The 23,417-nt window shown below is 41.2% G+C and overlaps 1 protein-coding gene across 2 annotated transcripts in view; it reads left to right on the forward strand.

Annotated features, from left to right (window-relative positions):
* Positions 1–23,417, forward strand: part of LOC126354701 (venom carboxylesterase-6-like) — a 201,424-nt gene that overhangs the window by 83,982 nt on the left and 94,025 nt on the right. Inside the window, exon 10 of one of the 2 annotated variants that reach the window (XM_050004520.1) lies at positions 1,827–2,306. The exons of the other annotated variant lie outside the window; for it this stretch is intronic. Within the exon in view, the coding sequence (XP_049860477.1) occupies positions 1,827–2,013 (187 nt within the window). The 3' untranslated portion in view covers positions 2,014–2,306. Of the gene's footprint in view, positions 1–1,826; positions 2,307–23,417 lie in introns of those variants that run through there. 2 annotated transcript variants of the gene reach the window in all.

Here is a 23,417-nt window from a genome sequence, read left to right on the forward strand (position 1 = left end):
TTCACTCTGCAACTGAGTGTGCGCTGACGTGAAACTTCCTGGCAGATGAAAACTGTGTGCCGGACCGAGACTCGAAATCGGAACCTTTGCTCTGCCATCTGAGCTACCCAAGCACGACTCACGACCGCTCCTGACAGATTCACTTCCACCAGTATCTCGTCTCCTACCTTCCAGACTTCACAGAAGCTCTCCTGCGAAACTTGCACACAGTCTTAATGCGCCAGGAAGTAAAGGCTGCTGATACCCTTTAGAGACTATAAGTGGTCTGTCCACTATCAGTATCGTTTACGTTTGCAAGTTATCCCACAGCACCATGGTCTGTGGCTCTTTGGGAGAGCAGAGGGGGTGTCGGGGAGGGAGTAGAGAATTTTTTGCTATGCAAACAATTACTGATGAGTGGGTAAAGAAAACACTTGTGTTCTTGATCAACACTTTCTGTAATGTATGCTTCGATCCATTTTATGTGTGGCAAAGATAATTCTTGAAATATGACACTTCGTTTTATTTTTCACATTTCCTAAATTATTGTTATTCTGATGATTTTTCTCTGATACTAACTGAACAGTGGTGTCGCCCTGAAGAATCATTTCAGTCAGTATCCTATTTGTCTTCTTCGAGTGAAGTGTCTCATATTTCTACCATTTGATGGTTAACAGATTGTGTGGGTTATATCTGACTGATCAGCTGCGTGCCTGTATAAATGTGAGGGAGGGGAATGCGTTTGGAAAGGGGACAGGCTGGAAGAACAATTTTGTTCGGTGCCTCAAGACACAGGTATGACTCTGAGCAGAAACAATTTCGACTCAAGGACATATGTTCATCTTTTATACACCAAAGTAAATGTGTTTCTACTAAACATCACGCGCTCTCACTACTATTTACTGATTGTACGTCTAGCATTTCGTGGGGAGAGAATATTTTTCTTAATTTATGTATTTCAAAAATTTGAGCTTGATGTCCAGTAATATATGTTAATGACGTAATCTCATTCACTTGAAAATGGCATAAATGGCCGCTACCTGTGTCGTAATTAAATAAACAATAACACAGTCAAACGGCAGTGTGCTCATTTAAAAATTTAGAAACAATTTCTGTGCCGTAAGAGTGGGGACTCTGTGATCAACGAGATAGGCAAATAAAAGTAACGGTACACGTGGATAACCACGACAGTTATAATCAACACGAATTACACGTTATCCTGCATTAAAAGAAATTCGTTAGGTACCTCCATGCTAAGATCTAGGCAAGCAGTGAACACAGTGTACTCAAGTATCTGAAGGACGCCATGTTCGGGGACCTCACTACCGGCCGTCATGTTATCTATTAATACGCTGTATTCCAAAGTAATGTGAAGCGTTCGCCCGATTCTCCATCGGAAACGGAGGAACTGGGTTATAACCGATAAAGGAGCACTTCTTTCAGCAATAAGGCCTCTTGCCTGATGAGACGTTGCTTAAATACGATTCATTTATCTGGTTAAATAATAGAATACGTGTAATTTTTCGAGAAAGTCTTCACACTCTTGAAATCGTTATTATGTTTCCATATTGTCTCGCAGCACTTGGAAGTAAGACTTAGTGAACTGGAGATAAAAATATCAAGAATCCGCCCTCAGTAACTGGATTCTGTAACGATGAAGCCTTATAGTACTACAGTGAAAACAAAAAAAGTCATTTTTCAATATTTTATTGACTTACTATAGTTTTGACATTACTGTAGTTTCCTGAAACTATCCCTGTACATTTCACTATAATTGTATGATACACCTTCGAACCACCCTCTACTATAAAACATTATTTACCAATGAAGCTCTTCAAACTTTTCAGAAATCCCACACCGGACAGCGATCCTGTCCACTGGCCCCGGGTAACTTCAGATGATGGGTTGGAGTACCTGGATATAGGAGAACAGCTGCAAGTGAAGAAAGGTCTCTTCCAGGAGCGGACAGATTTCTGGAGGTCGCTGCCTCTCCGGGAGACGAAACGATCGAGTGCTGTCAAGGAAGAACTCTAATGTTAGTTCAAATGGGCATCATGTATGAATGTTTATTTAAGAATCTACGAAACATTTCGGTTCACATAACACTAAATGCGATATTCAGCGATTGTTAATCGAGTTCTACTTTCTAAGAAAATTATTTGCATTGAACGAAAACATTCATGGAAGAGTATTCAAAGTATTTGTATTCTTTTTAAGTATTAAGTTCCACTCTGAGTGCAAAAGGCACTATTGTGTATATAGGTTTTTGGTTGTGAAAGAGTTTGTGATTATCTACCAAAAGAAAATAAACGGTTTCGAAGCTGTCACTTTTTAAGTTTGTTAGAACGCTTGAATAATAATGCAGCTTTTATTGAGTAGATGTAAGTTGTATTGGTGAATCTGGCTTAGTTTGTTCACTTTTGTGACGAAGCTCTATCACGTAAAACAAGTGACAAGCGCTACGCCCTTTCCCCCCACCCTCCCCTCTTTCTCCTCCCCACCCCCTCCACTCACTCCTCCCCTATGTGAGTTGGCTTCCACCTCCGCTCACTAAATAAGTGCTCAAGCTCTTTAATAACTGTACTAGAGTGGTGTTGGGACAAGAGCAGCTAAAGACGTGGACCGATCGCACTTTTTAAATGTAAATTTCTTCTCACAGTCTAGTAATCGCTCGATGCTATGTAACTAGTTTAAATTCTCTGAATTGTTCTTCGAATGATTGTAGGTTTAAGTTTTACAATAAACTAAAAAGGGATACCCAAAATCTGTTACAAAGTCACTCCTATGGCGGATCGGTGCCACGTCGAAATTTGGTGTCTATGCCACAAAAGGATGATAATCTCAGGATGGCAAAAGACAAAAGCGAACACCCAGGCATCTCCTAGCTACCCTCAAAGAAAATGAAGACAGCGCCCTCGGTTATTTGTACAGATTATGTAAACGTTAACATATGCTCTCTTTGGTCCGCAATCATTACACAAAATTTTACACACAAAGAATAGCTTTTAGAAAGTGGTGTTACAATGCTCCCTGAATGAATACGAAGAACTTTGTTGCTTTACTGTGAGTAGTCATTCAGCACAGAGGAAAGAAAAAAACTAGTATATACATTTTTCCATGTTTTATGAGAACAGACTAATAAATGGATGATTGATTAATTATTAAGTTCCTGGCACTGGCTTTCTCCTATGTACATGTCACCATGACATGAGTCTAACACTATTGTTTCTGGGCGAGAGTAGAGATCAGACACATGTTACTTCGTGTACGTGACCTAAAATATCTCGCAGGTAAAGTGGAGGAGTGACGTCAATTGTGGGTTGCAAGTCGTTACCGGACGGCGAAAAGCCAGCCAGTGCGACCTTCCTTAGTACGCTCCGCGGTCGATGTACACTTCACTCTCTTATAGCTTCACGCCAGTGTCCGCTCACGTTCACGCAGCGATGCTGAGTCTCTGGATTTATGAAACATTTTTGCCATGCTACTGGGTCCATAAATAAATAAATATGCAATAGATAAATTTTAAATTTCTTTGATACTGACAAATGGTAACATGAGCTCAGATCGTTCACACTGTGTATAACATAAATTATTCCTTTTCACTAGGTTTTAGGTAACTGTATAGACTTGAATACTGCCCAAGTCAGGCAAAGCTAAAAGTTCGTTTTCCTCCTTTCTTCTCATTATTATACTTCATTGCAAACCTACAAAGATAAAAAGTTGATAATTTCTCACGAAGATTATCATGTTCATGTTTTGTTTACGTATACATGTTTTAGTGTGTACGTTGAATGTTCGATAATGTGCATCGCACAACCTTTGGCCAAAATCACATTTTCCTGAAGATGCACCCGCGCCTTAGTTCAGACACACGTTGGATGCAGCAAATCGTGGTCATGTGACGCGAAGTTATCCCAGGAAGCGTTGACGTTGGAGACGAGTTTTGAGATCCCGAGGAGTGTAATCTACCAACACTCCCTCGGTGCCACACACCGTGTTGAAGGAAACGGCTTCCCCAAGTTTTCCCACACCTTCGTATCCAGCAGATATACTGCTTCGTTGTCCTAATGTCCAGTGCAGTGGCATTCCGCCAGGGACCGGGACTACACAACACGATTGTTCACCTTTTATTACACTCCTGGAAATGGAAAAAAGAACACATTGACACCGGTGTGTCAGACCCACCATACTTGCTCCGGACACTGCGAGAGGGCTGTACAAGCAATGATCACACGCACGGCACAGCGGACACACCAGGAACCGCGGTGTTGGCCGTCGAATGGCGCTAGCTGCGCAGCATTTGTGCACCGCCGCCGTCAGTGTCAGCCAGTTTGCCGTGGCATACGGAGCCGGAGCTCCACCGGAGCCTTTAACACTGGTAGCATGCCGCGACAGCGTGGACGTGAACCGTATGTGCAGTTGACGGACTTTGAGCCAGGGCGTATAGTGGGCATGCGGGAGGCCGGGTGGACGTACCGCCGAATTGCTCAACACGTGGGGCGTGATGTCTCCACAGTACATCGATGTTGTCGCCTGTGGTCGGCGGAAGGTGCACGTGCCCGTCGACCTGGGACCGGACCGCAGCGACGCACGGATGCACGCCAAGACCGTAGGATCCTACGCAGTGCCGTAGGGGACCGCACCGCCACTTCCCAGCAAATTAGGGACACTGTTGCTCCTGGAGTATCGGCGAGGACCATTCGCAACCGTCTCCATGAAGCTGGGCTACGGTCCCGCACACCGTTAGGCCGTCTTCCGCTCACGCCCCAACATCGTGCAGCCCGCCTCCAGTGGTGTCACGACAGGCTTGAATGGAGGGACGAATGGAGACGTGTCGTCTTCAGCGATGAGAGTCGCTTCTGCCTTGGTGCCAATGATGGTCGTATGCGTGTTTGGCGCCGTGCAGGTGAGCGCCACAGGACTGCATACGACCGAGGCACACAGGGCCAACACCCGGCATTATGGTGTGGGGAGCGATCTGCTACACTGTCCGTACACCTCTGGTGATCGTCGAGGGGACACTGAATAGTGCACGGTACATCGAAACCGTCATCGAACCCATCGTTCTACCATTCCTAGACCGACAAGGGAACTTGCTGTTCCAACAGGACAATGCACGTCCGCATGTATCCCGTGCCACCCAACGTGCTCTAGAAGGTGTAAGTCAACTACCCTGACCAGCAAGATCTCCGGATCTGTCCCCCATTGAGCATGTTTGGGACTGGATGAAGCGTCGTCCAACTGAGGCGCCAGGTGGAAATGGCATGGCAAGCCGTTCCACAGGACTACATCCAGCATCTGTACGATCGTCTCCATGGGAGAATAGCAGCCTCCATTGCTGCAAAAGGTGGATATACACTGTACTAGTGCCGACATTGTGCATGCTCTGTTGCCTGTGTCTGTGTGCCTGTGGTTGTGTCAGTGTGATCATGTGATGTATCTGACCCCAGGAATCTGTCAATAAAGATTCCCTTTCCTGGACAATGAATTTACGGTGTTCTTATTTCAATTTCCATGAGTGTATATAAACATCATCTGTTTGGTTTCTCTAGAATAGATAGGCTTATTTACGATAGGCTTTTAGATTTACAGAGTCTCTGTCACACATTTTTACACGTTTCAGTTAGCCTTATAATGGTGGTGGTTGTTGGGATGTTTAAGGGGGACTAAACATAGCCTTATGTAAAATGTGCTTATACAATCTGTGTGTGTAATTAATATATAATGAAGTTAATTTTTCATTTACTTACATACACAGAAAAGTCAAATCAGAGGAACGTCACTACAGGACGTCTATACCTAGGGTACGTGAGTTCAAAATAAAGAAGTACCGAATATTAGAAACGGTTCAAGCACAAAAGAAACAGATAGCAAAAAACTTCTACCTGCAAGTTTCGTGTCAGCAGTAAACAGCCATTCTTGTCGCTTAGTAGTGTTTCGTGTGAGTGTACTACTCACTTTACTTCACGAACAGGATAATACGTTACGTATATGTGTGTCATCGTGTTGTGTTTACCTGATGCATGGCACACAGTGCAGTGTATCAGTATAAATATTTCCCTTTATTACTTCGAGACATTTACTCTTCAAACAGTTTTATAAGTTTATGCCCATCTTTTACTCTCTCCACGACGTAAATTTCATATTGCGTTAAACATAGCTGTTATTCAGCGATGTGTATATCAGACATACCATTGCACTCAGAGAAAACGACGTGTGAAAATACTTATCATAATAAACATAGAAAATCAAATTAATACGTGTGTTCATATGTGAACGAATAAATACAGTTCCAGCTCATTCAGATCCTTATCACTAAGACATACACGTCTTGTAAATAAATGCTAGTTCCAAGTAAAGTCAGGATACGTGGTGTTTCACAAGTTTTAGTTCATTGGGCAATCAGTGCGACGAATATTCTCGTACTTACCGTTCATAATGTTCATTTACTGGTTTTGTGTAAGTTGAAACTTTTTAAGGATTTACGTGGGTACAAATCTTGAATTTTATTGGTTCTAGATTTATGAGCAAATATTAACCTGGTTGTGGAATGCGAATGATGATATGTGGTCTTTCGTAAAATAACAGCCACTTGTTGTTCTTTTGTTTGACCTGCAAAGATTTCGGCTCCCACGGTTTCAGGTTCGAATCCTGCCTCTGGCATGGATGAGTGTGATGTCCTTAGGTTGGTTAGGTTTAAGTAGTTCTAAGTTCTAGGGGACTGATGACCTCAGATGTTAAATCCCATAGTGCTCAGAGCTACTTGAACCACTTGCAAATATTTGCACTGAGTCCTGAATAAGACAAATTTACTTCTTCATAATTTTGCGTCTTTCTGCGGTTCTCGTCAAACTGTGGTTCTCTAAAATGAGCTTGACGATTGAGTGCAATTATTACATATATTACCTTTTCTTCTCAGAACTCTGCTTTTCTAGGAATTTCCGGAAATGAGTCTACCTACTAGTTACGTTCTCTGACATTCATCATCTAGTCTGCAGTAGTGTGCTGGAATTGTAGAGAGCACGCAGTCCGGTCAAAAGCTCTTCTGCAACTTCCAGTAACCACCACATGCTTCATCCCCTCAGGTTCGTATACTTCTAGCATGTCAGAAATAGGTTCTTTGTGAGCATATCATGAGAATAGGCAACCTCTATGGTGCAACCTCTTAACCTACTTATAAAAGTTACTTGTAGATGGCACTATATAAAATTTAGACTTACTCAGCAAATTGTACTCCTCCCATCCCCTCCCGTCCCTCTCTGTCCCCCCCCACCCCCCCATTCCCTGCATTTTCGTAAGGCCTACGTATCGGGGGCGTAGACTAGAGGTGGATTACACCTAGGGCTAATTTGGCAAATGAAGTACCATAATTGCATAGAATGCTACCTTTACCAGTTTTGTCGTTACACTGCTCTGTACAGTGGCCGGGTGGAGTTGCAATGGAGGTTTAAAGAGAGAGGGAAACGTACAAGTTATCATCGTTCACGTGACGAGCAGAATGAACCTAGTTATTTCCTACTCTCGTACTATAGTTCTTAATAGAGTTCCACTACACCAAAAATATAATTACTAGGAAACCTCTTAGCTTTTTATAATAAGCAAAGGTAAGTGGCAGCTTTAGAACGTAGAATTTAATCTTTTTAAGTAACAGTTGATGAAATCCTTCAAAGCAAGTAAGTTCCTAGTTGGTAACAAGAAATTTGTAGTACAATGTTATTGATACAGTGGACGTTCCTATGTTCACCAAGGAGCACAAACAGTAACATTGACAGTAAAATCACAGTAAAACTGAACAATGCACTCGAGTGACAGATATCTTTCTAATATCAACTAAAGCAAAATAATCCCAAACCCCAGTACTCAGCTCTGTCGCCAAATACTGTTTTGAAGGAAATATCATGGTAATGTCGAATATATAACGTAAAGTTACATGTGAAATTAGCTTAGTAAAATTGAAACCATATGCAAAATATAACTAAAATAGTCTTCTAAGTGTGAAACTTACATCTCGTACACAATTTAAATAGTAGATATTGAACAAACAAAATGATTACAAAATAATATAAAAGTCACACTTTCTATGCTCACTGAAAGATACCTGCTCTGATTACACATTTTCACGCTAAGAAAACTGACTTGTTCTTGATGAAATCCCTTTCTATTTAATCATTAGAGGTTTTAAGGAAGTGATTCTCCATGAAACTAATAATGGTGGACAATATTTTGTGAGAAACGTAATGGTGTATTTTGTAACTACTGATAGTTACAGTAAACGCAAAACATGAAGAATAACACGAAATTACGTAGCCTAGGTTCCAGTGCGATCTTCTCGTGCATAATCCTTGTACAGAGCCGTGGTTATCGTCACTAACAATAATATAATGGGCTAGCCTACAACCTTCATAAAGAAACTCAAAGTAAATCTATTTAAAAAAGCTGATAAAAATCCTCTTAAAACCGTTTTAAGAGACAGTCTTCACTCCTTCCGATCTGGTCATGTACGAGTAGAAAAGTTGTGGAATTATTCCAAAGAGATAGTATCGACAGCAAAATATCACATAAATTAATAAGCGGTGGTACTGATCCCCCATGGTACACAAAACGGGTCAGATCGCTGTTGCAGAAGCAGCGAAAAGAGCATGACAGATTTAAAACAACGCAAAATCCCCCAGACTTGCAAATTATTACCGAAGTTCCAAATCTGGCAGAAAACCCAAAGAGATTCTGGTCATACATAAAGCACACAGCGTCAAGACGCAATCAATACCTTCACTGCGAGATAACAACGGTGAAGTCACTGACGGCAGTGCTACTAAAACAGAGTTATTAAACACGGTTTTCGGAAGCTTCTTCACCAAAGAAGACGAAGTAAATATTCCTGAATTCCAATCAAGAAAAACTGCCACAATGAGAAACGTAGAAGTAGATATCCTCTGTGTCGCAAAGCAGCTTAAATCACTTAATAAAGACAAGGCTTGTGGTCCAGATTGTATAACAGTCAGGTTCCTCTCAGAGTATGCCGATATACCGATACAATAGCTCCATATTTAGCGATTATGTACAACCCCTCGCTCACAGAAAGATCCGTACGTAAAGAATGGAAAATTGCTCAATTCACATCAATACCCAAAAAGCAAAGTAGGAGTAATCCGATGAATTACAGGCCTATATCTCTAACGTCGATTTGCAGTAGGGTTTTGGAACATATACTGTATTCGAAGATTATGAAGTACCTCGAAGAAAACGATATATTGACTCATAGTCAGCTTTCGACACGGTTCCTCACGTGACTTCTAATCAAACTGCGTGCCTATGGAATATCGTCTCAGTTGTGGGACTGGATTCGTGATTTCCTGTCAGAAAGGTCACAGTAAGTAGTAATAGAGGGAAAGTCATCGAGTAAAACAGAAGTAATATCCGGCGTTCCCCAAGGAAGTGTTATGGTCCTGTATTTTTCCTGATCTATATTAAAGACAGAGGAGAAAATCTGAGTATTCCTCTTAGATTGTTTGCAGATTATGCTGTTATTCACCGTCTTGTAAAGTCATCCGAGGACCAAAACGAATTGAAAATGATTTAGATAGGATATCTGTTTGGAGCGAAAAGTGGCAATTGACCCTGAATAAAGAAAATTGTGATTCACATGAGTATTAAAAGAAATCCACTAAATTTCGATTATGCAATAAGTCACACAAATCTGAAAGCTGCAAATTCATTTAAGTTCTTAGGGATTACAATTACAAATAACATAAATTGGAACGATCACATAGATGATGTTATGGGTGGAGCAAACTAAAGACTGCGATTCATTGGCAGAACACTTAGAATGTGCAACAGGTCTACTAAAGAGACAGCTTACACCACGCTTGTCCGCTCTATTCTACAGTATTGCTGTGCGATGTGGGATCCGCCTCAGGTGGGACTGACCGATGTCATCGAAAAAGTACAAAGAAGGGCGGCTCGTTTTGCATTATCACGAAATAAGGGAAATAGTGCCACAGACATGATATGTGAATTGGAGTGGCTATCATTAAAACAAAGACGTTGTTCGTTGCGACGGGATCTTCTCATGAAATTTCAATCGCCAGTTTCTTCGTCCGATTGTGAAAACATTCTTTTGGCATAGGGAGAAATGATCATCACGATAAAATAAGAGAAGTCAGGGCTGCACAGAAAAATTTAAGTTCGCCTTTTTCCCGTGTGACTTTCGAGAGTGGAACGGTAGAGAGACAGTTTGAAGGTGGTTCATTGAACCTTCTGCCAGTCACTTTATTGTGAATAGCAGAGTAATCAAAGTAGATGTAGATGTAGATGGAGCTGAAAGAGATTCATCCAGTCCGAACAAGTGTGACCACTAATTTTATCAGGCACTGTAAGTCTCGTGTGTTTTGAGTTCCTGGCAATCAGTTAAGGTATAATCATAGTCTACACAAACATTACGCGTGTCCAAGACTTTACCATAGGTGTCACTGTGTTACACCTACGAAACTGTGATGCGGAGACCAGTGCGATGAGTTTTGCCACTGCTAAAAATAGTATATAATGCTGTTTAATAACTGTAAGATAAAAACTATAGCTCGTATCAACTGTAAGAAAACTGAACATGTAAACAAACTATCACATTGAATTTTTCGAAGCAAACTCTGTTTTTAAATAACAAGGAAATAGGTCTATATCTGCTATGAAGAAAAAAGTAAAAATTTGTATCTACCCTCAAAGCATAGTCATGAGCTACACATCAAATGTACCAGACGACAGGGGATGAAATAGGGAATGGAGGGAACGCACAACAACATTTGCACAAGAATATCACAACAGCTCCCACTGGAAATACGGCCAGTATTTTAGAGACAGTACGATAGTGGCCGTAATTCTCGTTGAAACTCAACCATACAAAGCAAGATCCGGACTGATTTGCGTTTATCGCCTACTGTAAGCACTTGATTGAAGTAAATGTCTTTAACGTCAGACATCGTAGGAAAGTTCTGATGATGGCTCAGTTCAAAAGAAAGCTCAGGGAAAACCAGAGAGTCGTAATAGGGCGTGGGCTGCAACATGCTTAGAAGCTCACCCTCAGATCAGAGATGACATGGGACTTCTGGTCATTCGCTTGATGGTACACGAGCGGCTGTCTAAAGGAGTGAAACGGTAACGGGGTCAAGCCGAGATTAATCGGTTGTTTGGAGGCAGTACAGAAGGACTCGGATGTTAGGGTAAAGAGGTAGATATGGTGATGATAAGGTAATGAGACTCTGCGTTGCCTTACTGGTCTGCCTTTTATTGGTCCTTCACGTGTTTCCAGTGAACAGCCAGAACATCACAGACTTTAATTTATACCTTCAGTAAGTGCAAAACGTACATGAAGCTTATCAGATGCTTCAAAAAGTTATTAAAATAAAAGTCTCTCTAGCCTATAACATTTTTAAGATTCTGATACTTTTTGGTTATTAATCGTCAATCTTCTGTCTAGAATGATGCGGCCCACCACGAATCCCTCTCCTGTGCCAAACTCTACATCATACTTGGAACCTAAGTCCTCAATTATTTTCTGAATATATTCCAATCTCTGTCTTCCTCCACAAGTTTAATCCTTTGCATTTCCGTCTAGTACTACGGAAATTATACCGTGATGTCTTAACAGACGTCCTACCATCCTGCTCCTTCTTCTTGTCACTGTTCCTACCAATATATAGCTTTCCTCGCCGGTTCTCCTGAGAACCTCCTCATTACTTAATTACCTTATCAGCCCACCTAATTTTCACCGTTCTTCTGTAGCATCACATCTCAATGCTTCGATTCTCTACTTACTTGTCACAATGAAAATGACATGTTGACATAGGTACAAGCAGACAAATGTATGATGGAAACCAATAATCCTAATCCAGAAGCACGTAAAAGCAAGCTTTGCAGTTCGTTCTTAGTATCCAAGTTTAACTCACGTAGTATCTGCTACAGGCTACCGGTCGTGCAAGGCTTCTCGGTCTAGAGTAACTCTAGCTCTGGAATTCTTTTGCTTGCTCGAGTATTCTGCTTGCTGGAACTGCGCCTTTGAGGTCCTCTGTATACGGCAGTTGTGGGAGTCTGTTTGATTACAGATGGTACATGACAAGGTCGCTTCTTACTTCTAGTTCGCAATCTGTGAGCGTGAAATACGCATGACTTTTTAATGGGCTGATGAAACTGGCTTGTACTTCACGTCTATACAGAGTTTATAGCTAATAATCATGCTCTGACTATTTTTCTTCTTTTCTGGCAACCTTTCATGTTTTCGTGAATACAGGTGAAATGCATTCACTTTCACGACAAATGTTATAATTAGCTTCACTCCCGCGTAGCAAGTCATTATTTCATATCCTGAGTGCACTTTTCCGTCTATGTCTACAAAACTAATGAGCTTACAAAGCAATACATTTCTGCAATGCTCTCCACATGAGCGAAGCAGTTCGTTTTCTATGGCTTCCAAATTCTCAATTGATGCAGTGCCATGGTAGTTGTGCATCCGCAGAATTTTGTTCGATTTGAAATAATAAGGCTTCAGCTGATGCGTAATCCATACATACGAGAGTTGACTGAAAAGTAGTGCCTCCACCTTCGTAACTCTTTCAACAGTTGGCAGCATTGGTTTGCGGCAGGTACTGGCTTGTTTCGTAGCCTCTTCTCGACAGCTCCAGTGGCGGAAAGCCTTAGCACTGAACTGTTGTGTTGTTACAGTGTAAAGTATGGAACCCTACGCAGGTGGTCGGTCAATGCGACGTGCAGTCATTGAATTCTTGACAGCAGAAGTTGTCACCCCAAAGGAGATTCATCAGAGAATGAAAGCAGTTTATGGTAATTGTGATGATGTGAGTACTGTGCGTCGTTGAGCGAGTAAGTTTAAGGATGTCTAGGCGGGGAACATCTGACCGGCATGACAAACGAAGATTTAGATGGTCTGTGACAGCAACCAGAGAGTTTCACAATCAAAATGTTGACAGATTGACTCAGGATGATCATCGTATCACTCAGAGAGAAATTTCAAGCACAATCGGCATTTCCCAATAACGTGTCGGTCACATTATCGCTTTGGTTGGCTATCGGGAGATCTGTGCACGCTGCGTATCCTGGATGCTGACTCCTGAAATGAAAGTGCTCACACTTGAAATTTGACAGGAACTCCTCTCGCGTTAAGAGAATCAAGGTGACGCCTTTCTCCATTCAGTTGTGACAGGAAACGAAACGTCAGTCTATGGAATATCGACACAAAGACTCGCCCCAGAAAAAGAAATTCAAGACGCAGCCCTCATCTGGAAAAATCATGGCCACAGTGTTCTGGGACGCAGATGGTGTTATCCATGTTGATTTCCTTGATCGTGGAACAACAGTAAATTCAGAGCGTTACATCACAACGCTGCAAACTCTGAAACGACGGCTAACAGGGGTCCGAAAGGAAAAGGGAAACGTTTTCCTGCACCATCACAAAGCAAAACCACACACTTCACATGCCACCACAGCAGAAATTCAGAGACTGAATCTCACCACCGTACAGCATCCTCCATATGGTCCAGATTTAGCACCGTCTGACTTCCCTTTGTTGCCGATGATTAAAGACGATCTGTGGAGACATCTTTATGCTTCTGATGAAGACGTTGAGAGAACTGTGGTAGCGCAAACAGAGTGTCGACTTCTTCCGTAACGGCTTCAGAAAACTTGTTCATTGATGCAGAAATGTATCCAGTTGGCTGGTCATTGCGTGAAAAAGTGAATATTGGTAATTAAAGATCCCATTCTAAGGATTATTTCTGCGTTTGATTCATTAAAATATTCCCATCGAACCCCAATTAACGAAGGTGAATGCATTGCTTTTCATTCAACACTCGCATTTTGAAACGTCCCCTTAGAACAATTTATACACGACTGTGCTTAAGCTGACACACAATATTTTTAGCGCAACGCAATCTGATTTCCAAAAATCCCTACGAAAGAATGGCCCTGACTAACATTAACCTATACGTTTCACAAATCACTTACCTCACAAAAATCTTCGTTACTCAAGCTACTGCAATACAGCGAGCGCCACTACTGCCACCTAAATAAAAGATTCAAAATACTGAAGGCACTAACTACTGATAGGCATAGTTAGCAAACGAAAGATTTTAATACAGAACAAACAATGTATTTACCTTAATAGTCATAATATATACACTCCTGGAAATGGAAAAAAGAACACATTGACACCGGTGTGTCAGACCCACCATACTTGCTCCGGACACTGCGAGAGGGCTATACAAGCAATGATCACATGCACGGCACAGTGGACACACCAGGAACCGCGGTGTTGGCCGTCGAATGGCGCTAGCTGCGCAGCATTTGTGCACCGCCGCCGTCGGTGCAAGCCAGTTTGCCGTGGCATACAGAGCTCCATACCAGTCTTTAACACTGGTAGCATGCCGCGACAGCGTGGACGTGAACAGTATGTGCAGTTGACGGACTTTGAGCGAGGGCGTATAGTGGGCATGCGGGAGGCCGGGTGGACGTACCGCCGAATTACTCAACACGTGGGGCGTGAGGTCTCCACAGTACATCGATGTTGTCGCCAGTGGTCGGCGGAAGGGGCACGTGCCCGTCGACCTGGGACCGGACCGCAGCGACGCACGGATGCATGCCAAGACCGTAGGATCCTACGCAGTGCCGTAGGGGACCGCACCGCCACTTCCCAGCAAATTAGGGACACTGTTGCTCCTGGGGTATCGGCGAGGACCATTCGCAACCGTCTCCATGAAGCTGGGCTACGGTCCCGCACACCGTTAGGCCGTCTTCCGCTCACGCCCCAACATCGTGCAGCCCGCCTCCAGTGGTGTCGCGACAGGCGTGAATGGACGAATGGAGACGTGTCGTCTTCAGCGATGAGAGTCGCTTCTGCCTTGGTGCCAATGATGGTCGTATGCCTGTTTGGCGCCGTGCAGGTGAGCACCACAATCAGGACTGCATACGACCGAGGCACACAGGGCCACACCCGGCATCATGGTGTGGGGAGCGATCTCCTACACTAGCCGTACACCTCTGGTGATCGTCGAGGGGACACTGAATAGTGCACCATACATCCAAACCGTCATCGAACCCATCGTTCTACCATTCCTAGACCGGCTAGGGAACTTGCTGTTCCCACAGGACAATGCACGTCAGCATGTATCCTGTGCCACGCAACATGCTCTAGAAGGTGTAAGTCAACTACCCTGGCCAGCAAGATCTCCGGATCTGTCCCCCATTGAGCATGTTTGGGACTGGATGAAGCGTCGTCTCACGCGGTCTGCACGTCCAGCACGAACGCTGGTCCAACTGAAGCGCCAGGTGGAAATGGCATGGCAAGCCGTTCCACAGGACTACATCCAGCATCTCTACGATCGTCTCCATGGGAGAATAGCAGCCTGCATTGCTGCGAAAGTTGGATATACACTGTACTAGTGCCGAAATTGTGCATGCTCTGTTGCCTGTGTCTATGTGCCTGTGGTTCTGTCAGTGTGATCATGTGATGTATCTGACCCCAGGAATCTGTCAATAAAGATTCCCTTTCCTGGGACAATGAATTCACGGTGTTCTTATTTCAATTTCCAGGAGTGTATATCAGTTCGTGACAACAATTCTTACAAATTTCAAAACTCCGCCATCTCTCTCCCCACATCCACCACTGCTGGCGGCTCACCTCCAACTGCGCAACGCTACATGCTGTTAGCATCCAGCTGCCGCTGCCCAACACTACAATGGCGAGTATTACAACAATGCCAACCAGCCACAGACTGCACACAGCACAGCCAGTGATTTTCATACAGAGTGCTACGTGGCGGCGGCGTTAGCAATAAAAAAACTTAAACAGCCTACTTACATAGCCCCCATGCTCCTCACAAAAAATTTACAAATTGTTTTGGGCCGTGGCCAATACAGATTAGAAAATTTTTTTCTTAATTACAATAACAAAGAAATGAAATGCACACACTTATCGATACAAGTAGTTTGTGGGTACGTAGGGACCACCCCCTCTTCTAGGGTTCAATTCAACCATAATTTTAATAATCTTTTAAGGTCCTATTTAACCTTAAAAATCAATTCTCAATTTTTTATTTATGGTTCAAGTTCACCTTAAATTCATTTTATTTTTAACCTTGTTTGTGGTTAAAACCAACCACACAAACACCAATGGGGTTTTCAAAACTAAGGTTAACACAACCATACAACACAATCAGCAGTTATGGTTCAAACCAACCACACTCTCCCCAATGAGGTTTCCAAAAGTATATCTTGTTTAAGGTTAAAACTAGCCATAAAACGTAATCGAAAATAATGAACCTATTTTATGGTTCACCCAATCTTGAAAAGTTAACCTATTTTAAGGTTAAAACTAAACTTAAAAAACGTCATAAGATTTTATTAAAAAATATGGTTCAAAGTCATCATAAAAAACATTCAAAAATGTTGAGAAAGAGTGTGGCTAATCTTAATCTTAAACAAGATTTAAATGTGTGGTGAGAACCATCCATTTTATTTAAATAAATAATTTCACAAATGTGAAATAAAATGTGGTACAAATAATGGTTAATCTTAACCTTAAAATGTAATCGAAGATTTTTTCAAAACTTATTCCTACACCGAACCAACCATCTTCTAGGCTCCTATTAACCTTAAAAATTATTTTACTTACCTTTACGGGGTGGTTTGTGTTTACCTTAAAAATTATTTTTACCTGTCTTACAAAAGATTACTCTAACTATTATTTAAGATTGTGTCTACCCTTAACTTATCTTATTAACTGTAGCCTATTTTAACCTTAACTTATCTTATTATCTAATCTTATTTAAGTTTGTGTCTACCTATTTATTTAAGTAAATTTCTATTTCTTTCTTGCCTAATAACCCCAAGGTTATGTTTCAATAATACCATCTACCTCAGGTTCAATCTTTCTCTTATCATATTCGAATTTGAATTCTTTACTAACATCCTTATTAATCAAGCATTTAGATTTTGTATCCCTCGTAATCATTTTATATTTTAATTTAACCTTATCGATCTCATTATCCACAATATTTTTCATGGTATTTATGTTCAAGGCTTTGGAGTTTTCATAGTTTAGTGTGAAACATTTCACCTTCATAGTTTCCTTTCCGTTTTTTGTCCTGTACCCATAGCTTTTAGGTCCTGTAGAGATCCAGTCTGTTATGTGATCATCCTTTCCCAGTTCATCAGTCCATTCCCCCAACATACAACCTGTTTCAATGGTATTCCTACCATCATCAATGTAAACAATACTATCCGTATCATGTTGTTGTTGTTGTCTTCAGTCCTGAGACTGGTTTGATGCAGCTCTCCATGCTACTCTATCCTGTGCAAGCTGCTTCATCTCCCAGTACCTACTGCAACCTACATCCTTCTGGATCTGCTTAGTGTACTGATCTCTCGGTCTCCCTCTACGATTTTTACCCTCCACGCTGCCCTCCAATGCTAAATTTGTGATCCCTTGATGCCTCAAAACATGTCCTACCAACCGATCCCTTCTTCTAGTCAAGTTGTGCCACAAACTTCTCTTCTCCCCAATCCTATTCAATACCTCCTCATTAGTTATGTGATCTATCCACCTTATCTTCAGTATTCTTCTGTAGCACCACATTTCGAAAGCTTCTATTCTCTTCTTGTCCAAACTAGTTATCGTCCATGTTTCACTTCCATACATGGCTACACTCCAAACAAATACTTTCAGAAACGACTTCCGTATCATAGTAGACTACATTTGACCCTAACCTGTCTAGCATATCGTAAAGCCGTAGTCGTGCATTTGAAGTAGTGAATGCTGCTATAAACACATTAGTGGATAAACTATCCTCAACGAAATGATCTTTATACTTGTATGTCACTTGTACTATATTATCGTTAATAAATATCATATTGCTTACGTCAAGCCTATCATCCAACATTATCTGGTACCACCTTTTAACATCTACTACGTATTCACTCTGGGTCAAGTTTTGTCTTTGTCCGAATTTCCCCCACAATGAGTTTAAGCAAATCTTAGAAACAGCCCGTTTGCCAGGGTTTGGAACCACATCTTCGGGATTCAGGTCAATATCAAGGCATTTCTTAACTGATGTGATGTACTCTTCAATTGAATTGAAGTCATCTTTCCACCCACTCGTTTCTAGCTTTATTTTCATAAAGTCTTTGACGTATCCTTTAAACAGATCATTACTCTTTTCTTTGAAATGCCAAACCTCGTATACTTCTACCATCTCGTAACCTTTCTCTAAAGCTTTGTTAACTTCATCTGTTGTCCATGTTCCTGTTATTACCCTTTCGTCGTCTGTGTGTTTACAAACACCACATTTATCCTCAATACACGTCCTACACAACCCAAACATCAGCTTATCGTTCTTTACCGGTAGCACAGGGTGGTACAGTTTCCTCGGTGGTAGTACTTTGCACTTAATCAAACCATACCAATTCCGATCGTATTTTTTTGGTTCATAAATTCTTATGGGGTGGCCGACTGGGTAGTAATCAAAATACTGTACTGTAGGGTGGAGACTACAGACGTCTATGTATCGTAATAATTTAACTGTGACTTTAAGCTTGCTTGCATTTGTCCTTCCTCCATAAAAGGCATCTCGAGGATTGAGAGGTTCAACAATTTCAGTTTTCTTATTTAAGCTTTGCCGGTAAGCTCTCGATTTTACCCATTCACAATTCCAAATTTCTACTACTTTATAACCAGCATCTCGTAAGGATTGAGTTCGTGCCTGTGTCTTTGTCCAAAGGTCGTCCATACTCTCATTGTTTACATTATTAATGGTTTCACAATCATAACAGTCAGGACAACCGTGCCAAAAACAGCCATGATACTGGTATACAGTCTTGGTATCTTTATCGTACCCATCAACTTTTGCTCCTAGAATCCTTACTTCCCCTCCATTGAGAGCGTGCTGTACGTTTTTGAACGTGGATAACCAAGCAATGGACTCTTTGCTGAACATTTCTTTCTTATCGGTCTTAATAACAGCCATAGTATTTTCCTGAAGATACTTGGAACGGTAGATTGCCATACATACACTCGCTATCGTTATGTACTGAAATGGATCTATATTAGCAATCTCTAAAAATTGTTTCCTTAACTCCAAACAACCTCTACGCAGAATATCTACATCAGAGTTACAGTAGTCCATAAATTCCTTTTGAAAGTCAAATATATAATTTTCTTTAACCTTTTGATGATACCACTCAAGGAATTCTTTTCTAGCCTTCGCCTTCATAGTATCAATTCCGTAGTATTTGGTATCAGGTATAGGTCCTACATAGCTTTGATTCTTTCGTGTGTTGAAGAAATGGGAGAAGTAACCCTTCTTAAGTTCTTTCAGTCCGAATGTTTTAGGAAACTCGCTCAGGGGTGAAGCTACAAAATTATGGCTATCGATAATCTTAATCAAACTGTTTACCTCAAGCATCATTAACTTGGTTCCGTTGTATATGGTATACGGCTTCAGGGTGTTCTCTATGCAGTATTTCAAGATGAATTGAGCATCGTAACCTTTTGCATTGTGTGCTATGGCTATGTATCCTTTGTGATCCTTTGACAACAACCATTTACAAAATTCTTCGTTTGTCTTGAAGTACACCTTAGTCCCATCGATATAATGGACTACAACTAGGTTGGGAATGTGCACCCCGGTCTCTTGTTCTGCTTCATAATCAAACCAAATATACTTCTCTGTGTAAGTGCAACCATTTATGCGTGTGATAATGTCAATCAAAGTGATGTTTAATAGCACTTTGTACCTTTCTTCCGAAATTTCTCTAGCTAAGAATCTTTTCTGAAGGTCTTTAATCTTTGGCTTCTTGAACAATTGTAACCTATTTTCATCTAAAAAACTTTGTAGAAACTTCTTTTTATCGTTAGCATTACAGATACATTCGTTTTCACACTTTCCACCCTTTTGTTGTTTGGACTGGATGTAACATTGATGTTCGCCAATCTTATATGGTTCCATGCAATTGAAGCAAAAGGAGTACCCACATCTGTGCTCTTTAGATCTCTGAAGAATCATATTACACCCTCTACACTTGTAAATTTCCTTGCACACCTCAGAATGATGGCTTAAACAAGCCTGGTTATAACAATACCTATTACAATCCTTACAGTAGACTTTAGCTTTATCTTCAGGGGAATGTGCTGGTTTCTTGCATAATATACATACTTTTGTGTTCGTCTTACACTTATGCATATCCTTGTTGTTGTAAGGTGAGTCACAAGCTTTGCAGTAATAACAGCTTCCTAGAAACGCTTTCATACTGTTTATGACATCGAAATGGTTTCCATTTTTGTATAAATAAATTTTAGTATCCCTCTCTTCTCCCGAGTATATAACAGAATTAAAATTTTCGGTGCAGACAACCTTTATTTGAATATTCAATAATTTTTCCACGTTCTTTATATCCTCTAATGTGAAACCTTCCTCGTTGTAACTACCGAGTCTCTTACACAACTCTTCAGTTAACTCTGTTTGAATTTTTCTACCCATTCTGACATGCTTAATATTTATATCTGTCAGTTGTCTACCGAGAACCTCATTCGAGTGGTAGGTCAGTGCTGTTACTATGGCTCGTGGGCAGCACAAGTTATCGTTGTTCTTTATTTGGGTGATGCATCTTTTTGTTCTCATGTCTTCTGCTAGATTAATTATTTTCTGTGCTTTTTGGCCTCTTGGTATATTCAGAATCTTAATATTAAACCTGGTTTGTGTGATATTTAAGTTCTCGTTAGAAGATAGAATTCTGCCTATATGGCTCATGAATGTTCTAGCACTGACGTCTGATTGAACAACAGTCGAAATGTCGTGGTGAAAATTCGGGTTGCTTGCTACTATAGTCAGTTTGTCTCCTTTTTTGTAGTTTCCCTTCTCTTTGGCCAGTTTAATCATTGCGTTGATGGCGTTCTCTACTTCCATTATCTTACTTACCTTTATGGTGTAATCTACTTCAGTCGCATTAAATTTTTTAATGAATCGTGAGTTGGTCTCTGTGATGGTGTATGGTGGTTTTCTTTCTTCCTTGGGTGGTTCTATCAAGTCTTCGTGAAAGCCTAACTCTTGAGCTACCTTATTACGAAAGACAATGTCTTGCGTCTTCAAAATGGATTCGATTATTTCAGCCTTCCTCATCCTAACAGTCACCTTAATGTTTTTACTTCTTCCAATCTCTCGCAGCTGTGGTACTCTTAGCTTTTCCAAATCCTGCTTCTTATACAACATGTCCTTAGTCTTTTCCAAAGCTTCTTTAAGTTGCGATTTCTTCATTTTCGAAACACCACTAAGATTATAATCCTTAGCCAAGATCTTAAGATCTTCGCGGTATATTTTATCTTTGTTGTGCTCCTCCTTCTCTTCATTGTTTGGGTCATTCTTAAGATGACCCTTTGATTTCAAGTGCCTAGACCAATTCTTATAAGTGATTTCCCACCCACACTTGTTGCAGTATTTATCTGCATAGTTATATTTATTTCCTTCCGGCATATTCATTTATTTACTGATTTATTTTATTAAAAAAATTTTTTTTTATAAACTCGAAAAAATTTTCCTTGAATGGTCCAATTTAACCATTAAAGAATATTCAGAGATACCAAAATTTTAAGGTAAAAGCTAACCTTCTTATCAAAATGTCTTATCAAAGTTTTGTCTCAGTTCTCTTTTTGCTTCATCGTAAGCTAGTATTCTCAATTTATCTTCACAATCCTTCTTAGTGAATCTAATTTTCCTTTCCTTAAGGTACTCTTTAACTTGTTTCAAAGTGTGTAAATGGGGGCTTACCTTCTCCTCGTTACTGGACGAGGTCGCGAGAAATCTCTCTTTTGCTAAGCCTTCACAGAACTTGTACTCTTTATATTCGTGTAGTATGTTCTCTAAAACTTTTGCGTTAGCTTCATAAAACTTAAATTCCAGACTCTCCACAAGCTTCCAGAACCCACCAAATTCCTCACATAGTCTAAGTGCTTCAGGTGACAAACTCATTGTTGCTATTCAGTTTTTACTTATTTATTTTATTTTTAAAAAATCATGTTTATAACCTCGAAAAAATAAAATTTTAAAAGTTAAATTTACCTTTATTTTGTAAACATAACAAATAAACAAATACACTTTTTTATGCTTAATGTATAAACATAAATTTACCAAAACTGTTCACTTATTATTAGTACACACTCCCAGTTTCTTTAATGAGTAATTACCCATTAAAGAATCCATTATGTCTTAGGGTAGCCATTAATCTATCGGATAGCAACTATTTCGAATTTGTTGCGGTCTTCTGTAGAGAGAGCAAGCCATTCTTCTTTAGTTTTTGTTTGTATTAACTTGTGAACCTGTTCGTCAGACAACTGATCTATAAATGCTTTTAACCCCTCAATGGTATAATGTATACCATCTTTAGTCAATTCTTCTGATAAGGCGACATACAAAATTTCTCGCTTTGTTTGAGTATCCATTTATTATACTTTTCATATTCTTTTATACCTAAATATTTGGGTATTTATACCTTAATTTAACCATAATTTTAGATACAACTACTCAAATATTTTATGGTTGATTTTGACCATATTTAGATACAAGTCAATCATAATATCTTCATCTAATTTAATTATAATGTGGTATTACACTCTTGGAAATGGAAAAAAGAACACATTGACACTGGTGTGTCAGACCCACCATAATTGCTCCGGACACTGCGAGAGGGCTGTACAAGCAATGATCACACTCACGGTACAGCGGACACACCAGGAACCATGGTGTTGGCCGTCGAATGGCGCTAGCTGCGCAGCATTTGTGCACCGCCACCGTCAGTGTCAGACAGTTTGCCGTGGCATACGGAGCTCCATCGCAGTCTTTAACACTGGTAGCATGCCGCGACAGCGTGGACGTGAACCGTATGTGCAGTTGACGGACTTTGAGCGAGGACGTATAGTGGGCATACGGGAGGCCGGGTGGACGTACCGTCGAATTGCTCAACACGTGGGGCGTGAGGTCTCCACAGTACATCGATGTTGTCGCCAGTGGTCGGCGGAAGGTGCACGTGCCCGTCGACCTGGGACCGGACCGCAGCGACGCACGGATGCACGCCAAGACCGTAGGATCCTCCGCAGTGTCGTAGGGGACTGCACCTCCATTTCCCAGCAAATTAGGGACACTGTTGCTCCTGGGGTATCGGCGAGGACCATTCGCAACCGTCTCCATGAAGCTGGGCTATGGTCCCGCACACCGTTAGGCCGTCTTCCGCTCACGCCCCAACATCGTGCAGCCCGCCTCCAGTGGTGTCGCGACAGGCGTGAATGGAGGGACGAATGGAGACGTGTCGTCTTCAGCGATGAGAGTCGCTTCTGCCGTGGTGCCAATGATGGTCGTATGCGTGTTTGGCGCCGTGCAGGTGAGTGTCACAAT

Source organism: Schistocerca gregaria, chromosome 3 (genome assembly GCF_023897955.1).
Source record: "Schistocerca gregaria isolate iqSchGreg1 chromosome 3, iqSchGreg1.2, whole genome shotgun sequence".
NCBI lineage: Eukaryota > Metazoa > Arthropoda > Insecta > Orthoptera > Acrididae > Schistocerca > Schistocerca gregaria.